The sequence below is a fragment of the Rhopalosiphum maidis genome, chromosome 3 (genome assembly GCF_003676215.2).
Source record: "Rhopalosiphum maidis isolate BTI-1 chromosome 3, ASM367621v3, whole genome shotgun sequence".
Lineage (NCBI taxonomy): Eukaryota > Metazoa > Arthropoda > Insecta > Hemiptera > Aphididae > Rhopalosiphum > Rhopalosiphum maidis.
In genome coordinates, this window is record NC_040879.1 from 5,616,664 (window position 1) to 5,625,129 (window position 8,466).

Below are 8,466 nucleotides of genomic sequence, written 5' to 3' on the forward strand. Positions count from 1 at the left end.
CATAAACTAATATTTAATGTAATAAATCAGCGGTTCTCAAACTTTTTTTTTTATGTACCACTTAGGTACATTATCAATCAGTCGCGTACCACTAATAACTAAAAATAGAACGATTTAAATTCCAAATTGTACACTTAAATACATTTATTTTAAATAATAAGGCAGTAAAATACTACATCTAAAGAGCAATTATTATTTGTTTTTTAAAAATGATATGTATTAAATAATTGAATAGGTTTATTATCGAAAAGCGGCTATCCGTGTTCCTCTATGTAGTTTTTCACATACCACAGTTGGAGTATCGCTGTAATAAATAATAATATAAACTAATATCAGAAAAAAAATTGTTTTTGCATATTTTACAATTTTTACTGCATAGAAATCATAGCCCTATTTATAATTGATACTTTATATTTAACATGTTTGTTTTAAGTTGTTCTGTCAAACACCAATGGCCATACAACATTAACGTAAGATCATTATTTATAAGTAAATTGTAGATAATAAATTAACTAACACATAATAATTATTATATAATTTTAATAGTACATCACTCAATAAAATAAAATATAAAGTGATTTTCTAAACTTAGTTTTGATATGGAAATAAAATATTAAAAACTTATTTTAAGCCATGTAAAATTGTTAACTAAATAAAAATTACAACATTTTAAAATGGCATATTATGTACTGTATTTATGTAAAAGATTTAAGAGTTTTTGGATTATTCTAGTGAAATATTTTGTTCTTGAGTTAGAAAAAATAACTGCTTACTAACCGAATAAATTATTCTAATTAAAAAAGAAAAAAAATTGAACAGATTTTTCATATAAATAAAATAAAATTTGTCACATAAAAGACTATTTTTATAATAAAAATTGATTATAGAATAATTGATTTTACAATAGTATATTTTATCACAATATTTCAACGCCTAACATGTACATAACAATTAACAATTGACTAAAAAGATATAACAAAAGTAATCTATGATAATTAAATTTTACAATAATAAAGTATAAATAAGTTTTAAGCATAGGTATTGTAACTTTCATGTAAATATAAAATTTGAGACGTTGTATTGGTATAAGTATACATAAAAATATATTATAAATTCATAAAAATTATTGATTAACTACAATTGAGAGCAAGTGATCCACAGAAGAACGCAGTAATGAAATAGATAATAGCCTGGAAAAAAAAATTATTTAGATAATTTTAAAATGTGTTGCTGAAAAATATTCAAATTAAAAATTTTTCTTTTTGTGCATATGATTAACAAAAATTTTAAAATCTTGCTATTTTGTTTTATAAAATATTTTATTCAAGCACTTTCAGAAGAAGAAATAATATAAGTAATCTAATTTTATTCTTAAATATTATGAATATTTCATAAAGGATCTGTAATACATTACAAAAGTCAGATCAGACATTAGATTTTAATTTTAGTACCTATAAATTTACAATAAGGAAACAACTGAATTCATTATTAAATTTAGATTTTTTTGATAATTGTTTGTCAAAAATGATAAGTGTGTAAAAATATTTGAAATTAAAATTATTTAATAAAATGGAAATAGAATTTTGCCGATTATACATACATATTATATCAAATTTAATAAACATAATTAGATTTTTTTACCAATTTTACAAGTTTAATATGTAATTTTAAAGTCTTTTTTTATGTAAATTTATAGATTATTTTTTAAACTTTTAACCATACTATTTCAAAGTCTATGACAATTATTATATGATATAAATATTTTACTTACAAGTCCTACAGCTATAAATAAAACATAAATTTTGACATTTTTCCAGAATAATGAACGCTGTAGAGTACGACTTTGTACTCTGAAATTCATGGATTGCGAACATAGGTTTTCAGTTTTATTAACCAATAGTTCAAGCTTTTCTCCACGAAGAGCTACACTGTCTGAAAATAATAGTAATTTATTGTTTAAATTTAAATAGTGGTAAAGATTATCTATTTACCAATATTTCGAACCATTATGTCTTTTAATTCATCTAGTTCCCCATGTACTTTAGATAATGTATCAAATTCGTTTGGACTGGAAAATCGTTTCTGTGAAAAAGACATTTGTTATTATTTTTGAAATAAAGATTTTGTATAGCATACAATGTTTAGTACCATTTCAGAAGCGAGTATTGGAGCAAACTCAGAATTCATAGCATATGCAATAGCATTGGATGCTCGATGACCATATGTAGCTTGAAATCTTCGTTTTATTTCATTTAAGAAAAAAAATGCTTTGGATCTTTGGAATTCCTATAAATACATAAAAATAATTAAACTATAATATACTTGATCATAAAATTTAATAATACACAAATTAATTTTTTTTTTATATTGAAATATATAATATATTTTATTATAATTTTATTCTATCTTATTAAAATAACTAATGTAAAAACTTACATCATCTGTGATACACATATAAACTATCTGATCTTCACAAATGTAATGATACAAGTAACGGTCATGTAGTAAACTTTGTTTTTTGTTTTCTGGTCCAATCTGGATTAAAACACCTTCCAGAATTTCTCCAAAATTGCCCTGGTAGTTGGCATGCTTGGCTAGCACGACCATACCCCTGGCTACTACACTGTAGAAGAGTGGCATTGTTTATCAATTATACTATAAGCTGCCTGAAATAAATAGTAAATAATTTAGTTATAACTAAATCAATTAATAGTAATACTAATTATGAAATTAGTGATTATTTTTCACAGGTGTCTTAGGTTATTCATAATTTGTAATTTAAATTTAAAATAAGATTTTCTTTAGTGATTTAAAGTGTAAGTTAAATTAGGAAGTTAAGTTTTAATTCATTATTCAAATATTACAAGGTTGATAATATATAGTTTTTAGGATCTTTGCATAAGAGAAAGAATTATATATAATGTGCCTATAAGATTTCTACATTTTTATAAATTTATATTTTAAAATTTTTGAGTCGAAATAAATAAAAATATAAAAGATTAGTTATCTATCTATTGGTTATTAATCATATGCACTGAATAATATAATTTATATTTATACTTAATATTATAAAGAATTTAATGTATTACATTAATTAATCTAGTTGACTAATATTTTATTAAAAACCTAATTTATCACTTAATATTGTCTATTAATAAATAATTTGATTTTTCAATACTAACTATAGTGTGCTTTTTGAAGAAAAACCTAATATTATTTATCAAATGATAAGTTTATGCAATATTACTATTGGAAAAATATCTGTATACAAGAACATTTTACTCTTTAAGTTTAGATAATTTAATTTAAAAAAAAATGTTATTATTATTTATTATATAATCATATAAAATCGAATAATAATGACACATTTAGTTTTAAGGATGAACAGAAAAATATAGTTACATATTAATTTCTAAGCCTTATGCAATGATATTTTGTATTTTTAACCATTTTTAGATACAAAACAATAATAATCTTAACAATAAAAAATAAAATTAAAATAACATCAATAGAAGTGGTGATAAGTTCTTCATAACTAAATAGTTTTTTAGTTTAAATAAGTTTTAATAGATTTTAGAATCATCAAATTGTATCATTTAATTTTATTTATGAAAGTAAATAAATCAATTGAAGGTATTAATAGTTTCAAATGAAATACACAAGAAACTAGTCAGTAGTACACTATTGTGCCTAAATAAATTCAAATGTGATTGTTTGTGCATATATCATGGCCATTGACAGGTTAATAATATAAAATAATTAATAACATTCAATTATTCATAGGTAAGATTACGTTTATTATAATAAACTAACTGAATTTTCAAACGTTTTATTATTATAATTATTTCTTACGTTATTAATTATTTCATGAGCTTATCGTATAATAAAGAATGATCATAAATTCATAAATAAAAGTACTGTCAATTTAATCAAAATCATATTAATCGTGTTATCAAATATAAATTAACATTTCAATTATGTGTGTTACAAAATTATTAAAGAACAATTTGGAATATATCTATACGGTTACTGTTAACTTCCTTATCTAAAAATAAATAATGAATATAGATTTATAAAAAAAAAAAAAAATAAGTCATGTATGATAACTTATAAGTTATAACTGTAATAAGTATTGTCTAGAATCTAGATTATACAGGTAGATTCTTTTATCATTAAACACTCATTATTTTGTCAAGTATTGATTTTTTAAAATATTTTGTTACATGCTTTGCTTAAACTGTATGAAATTTTTATTTTGTTCACCCTTTTATTTAATAGTGAAACCACTATCAACTTTTGATTTTAAAATGGCGATCTATATTTACTAAATTAATAGGGCTATTTTTTACTGAATTTTAACATTAAATTATTAATTAATTAATTAATTCTTTAGTTTAATTATTAACTTTTCAAAGTTGGGCGGTTTTCTTGTTTTTATTTGTAGACGAGACTACAGCTATTATCGCGACTACCGAAATCTTAATAATGTCCATGTGCCATATTCCAATGCCCCAATTTACAATCATTATATTATATGTTTATATGAATACTTTTCTGTATATTAAATGTACTCACTAGTTAAAAGTAGTTTAGCAGTCCTACTATGATTTCAGAAAAGTAATCACTTAGGCCTGGGATTCGTAAGTAAATACATATTTTTACTAAAACATGATAAATTAAGTATTACAAATGATAAATTAATTTCACGTTATTTGCAATATTATAAGACATATTTTTTTCTTACATATTTTGTAAATGTTGACAATTTTTGGTGGTTTAGTATTATTATACAATTAATAGTTTGATAATAGTACTTGTAAAAATTGTAAGTGAATAATGTATATAGGAAATAAGTATATGAAAGTATTAAACTTGATTATAGTTTATCTTTTTTGTTTCTGTTCGATAACTATATATTAATGATCTTCGATTATACTTTGTATTCAACAATTATTAAACAAAATATATTTATGAATTTTCAACAGTGTCAGTACTTTTGTTCGTGTAGTGGTAAAAATATCTTTATATTTTATATTTTTTTAATTAAACTGATTAGAAATTAAAAAACAATGAATTGTATATTATTCTTCAAAAATTATTAAGAATTTAATTTTAATTTTATGTACTACAATAATTTTAAATTTTTCTTATTACATATTTTTTTTATATACTGCATTATTTGGCTATTTTGATTACATATATATGTATATATTTTTGGTTTTTATTGCATAAAATCCCAGTCCTAATAATCAATTTATTTTTATTAAATATTATTAATATTATGATCCCTCTACCTAAGATTAAAGAAGAAGCAGTAAAGCTGCTTTAGAAATGTGGTATTTTACATACCCGAAGACAATATAAGAATGTTTATTAATTAGTAAAACTAATAACTATACTTTGGAAAACTCATATTTTGAAAATGTAATTTAAAAATTTTCAAAAAAGGTTTTAGTCAATAACACTGTCATCATTCATTTATTACAGTTACACGGATTTATTTTTGCTTGGACAGAATAGCAAACTACTATTATAATGTGCAACAAAAAATTGTTAAATAAACAAAAATATTTCTGTGTAGTGAAATAACTATTTGTGTTTCAGAATTGAGGCAAAAAATCAAAGAAAAATTGTTGAGATAGAAGAAAGTTTATTTTCTAAGCATAAAAATAAGCAAGCAGAATACTGAAATAATTCAATTATTGTAAATCAGAATTAATTTTCATAGTGCTAATTTCAAAATTCAATAAACAATAATTATTGTTTATATACAGGTAACCCATTGCAATTTATTTTAAACCAATGGAGATATCATAATTTTATTTTTTTTATAAGACTCGCAGTGATAAGGATTATAAGTATTACACATTTTAATTTAATTTAATATTTTGGTAAAAAGTTAAAAAATTATTTTTTATTTAATAATTTAAAAAAAAATCAGAGCCATTTTATGGTTTATTTTTCTTAAAATTATGACGTTTTAACATTGTATTTTTATTAATCTCATGATTTTCAATATTTTTTCTAGTTTTGACTCTTGAAAAAAGTTGTGAATTATTTATTACCCTAAGTGCCAGTATTATCAAATATGTAGCCCGCTGGCTCGTGTCTGTTTAATGATACAAAAATATTCTCAAAACTAAAAAAAAATATTTAAAACCATAATGCTAATAAAAATAAAGAAAAATAAACTACAAAATGACTATCTTTGATTTTTATACCAAACCTTTAAATTAAATTAAAATATGAAATATTTTTAGTCCTTGAGTCTTTAAAAAAAACCATAATAACTATGATCATGGAAGGAATTACGGCCTGGACCAACTGGGCCATGGCCCAGGCTAATTGGCTCCATATAATGTCAAGTACATTTGCTGAGAACATATTATTTTAAATGTAATAAATAGAATAGTTTAAATGTTTAAAATATATTTAGTATCAGTGTTTCACACGAAGATTTAAGTTTAAACTAAAAGTGATACAATTTTAGATTTATAACATTATAACATCAATAATTACTTATGTTATACATTGTTATTGTAATAAAAAACATTGGTGTTCCCTATCGCCTTCCACCCTTTCCTTTGGGTATGATAGATGCAAATGACTCTCATGAGTGGTGTCTAATGAAAATGTCTAGTTTCCCCTATGATTATGATATCTCCATTATTTCAGGAGATATTGCAATCATAGATGCCCAGAAGGAGGAGCATCATTTGCTCTCCCTAGCTTTTGCAAAATTATTTTTTAATTTAATGTTTTAAGATATATTATTATTTACTATATACAAATTGAAAGTGGTTATATGAATAATAGATTACCATTATAAAAACATAATATTAGATTATTTGCCCTAAATATATTTCTCCTCAAATCCTAACATTGCCCCCCCCCAGAAAAATTTTGGGGAGCGCCTATGCAATGGGTAAATCCTCACAGGACACTCTGTACAAAGTATATTTTATTTATTATCACTTATAAGTATAACAAATATATATATATTATAAGAATAATGAATAAGCATTAGGTAGTTAATAGGTAGATAATAACTAAGCTTTAATTAGTTTCCAAAATACAGTTTAACCACATGTATAGGTACTTCTTTAAATAAACATTGATCATATTATATTTAAATGCTATGGGTAGCATAAAACAATTATTGTTTTATACCTAACTTAATTTTCATTCTAATAAGACAAGAAAAAACCCTTTTTAAAAATATGTTAGCAAATTTTTAACAGCTTACCAAGATGTAATTACATTTTATGATTTTATTATCAAAATTAAAAATATTTTGTACTCAAATTTGAAACTAAAGAAAAAGAAAATTGTTTTTTAATTGAGAAATAGTATTGTAGCTTACCTATAGAGAAATTGACGACTATTTGATAGTTGTTTGAATGTAATGTACTATATATGTAGAATATTAATCAAATCTATTTAGATATCTACTTAGATTATGGAACTTAAAATAGACTGATAAAAATTATGATAAATTATCAGAAAATCACCGAATAAAATTTGTACATAATATATCGGTCTCAAGTGATTGTTCAAGTAGGAGTATTATAGTAGTGTGTCCTAGTAAAGATTTTATCGTATAAATTAAAAAAAAAAAAAAAATAACAAGTAATAGGAACGTATATATTATGTGGGTAGGTAGGTGTACTAGTCAGTACAGTACCTAAAAATGCGCATTACTTACTTACGACGTAATTGTGAGTTCTCAGACGACGACGTTCATCTTTCGACGAATCCAAAGTGTCAATAGCACACTGGGCAAGTGTGTGCGATTCCACTCGATAATGTCCGCACGGATAGTAATCGACACTCGTCGTCGATCGTGCGTTCAGCGGCCGTGTATTACTACTATTACTTATCACTTTTTTGTTTTTGGGGTTTCTTTACGTCAGTCGCTGATGGGGTGGGAAGCCGGACGACAACGGTCGTGTGCGACACCAGACACGGAACTGTTAGCTAACCGAGACGGGAAAACGATATGTATGACGCAACTGTGTGCAACGACGACACACAATGTATTAATGTTTTTCGAAGAGGGCACGCGCGCGGGCTACACAACAACGGACACACTACTCCCGTAACGATTACGATATTGAAAAAAATCAAAGTTGTTGTTGTTGTTGTTGTTGTCGATGTCGATCCGCCGCTGCACGCCGAGTGTTCGCGTTATCTCCACCACCGCTTATCTATATCGCATAGGCACACCAGCAGCTACGTGATATTCCGGACGGGAATATCGGACAAAGAAAACAACGACGATAGTGGAGAATAATGAATTGATATTCGGAGATTGACCAGTTGTACCGATTAACGTCGCGTAACGCGCGTTTACGTCGATTATTTTGGACTTTGTTGCACCCCCAAAAAAAAATTAATATCTATGCGATAACCTCTGACCAGCGTTTTTTTGCGTACTCGACATTATCGAAGTTGCCAATGATTTTA

At 24.5% G+C, this 8,466-nt stretch overlaps 1 protein-coding gene across 2 annotated transcripts; it reads right to left on the reverse strand.

Moving 5' to 3' along the window:
• Positions 1–919: 919 nt before the first annotated feature.
• LOC113560209 (vesicle-associated membrane protein 7) lies at positions 920–8,342 on the reverse strand. Of its 2 annotated transcripts, none has more exons than XM_026965977.1 (6): positions 7,710–8,342; positions 2,437–2,666; positions 2,149–2,286; positions 1,992–2,082; positions 1,772–1,932; positions 920–1,190 (listed from the first exon to the last, which is right to left on the reverse strand). In XM_026965977.1, the coding sequence occupies exons 2-6, from the start codon at positions 2,638–2,640 to the stop codon at positions 1,131–1,133; spliced, it is 654 nt and encodes a 217-aa protein (XP_026821778.1). In that variant the 5' UTR covers positions 2,641–2,666; positions 7,710–8,342; the 3' UTR covers positions 920–1,130. The 2 variants fall into 2 exon arrangements, with proteins under 2 accessions (XP_026821778.1, XP_026821777.1); XM_026965976.1 differs by having other exon boundaries at positions 921–1,190; positions 7,706–8,342.
• Between the last annotated feature and the right edge of the window lie 124 nt (positions 8,343–8,466).

Bases quoted from the DNA above. Each gene is read 5' to 3' on its own strand.
- LOC113560209 (XM_026965977.1), bottom strand. From the start codon at position 2,640: ATGCCACTCTTCTACAGTGTAGTAGCCAGGGGTATGGTCGTGCTAGCC. The intron at 2,083-2,148 runs GTACTAAACATT...TCTTTTTCACAG, and splicing joins CAATACTCGCTTCTGAAATG to AAACGATTTTCCAGTCCAAA. The intron at 1,933-1,991 runs GTAAATAGATAA...TATTATTTTCAG, and splicing joins CATAATGGTTCGAAATATTG to ACAGTGTAGCTCTTCGTGGA.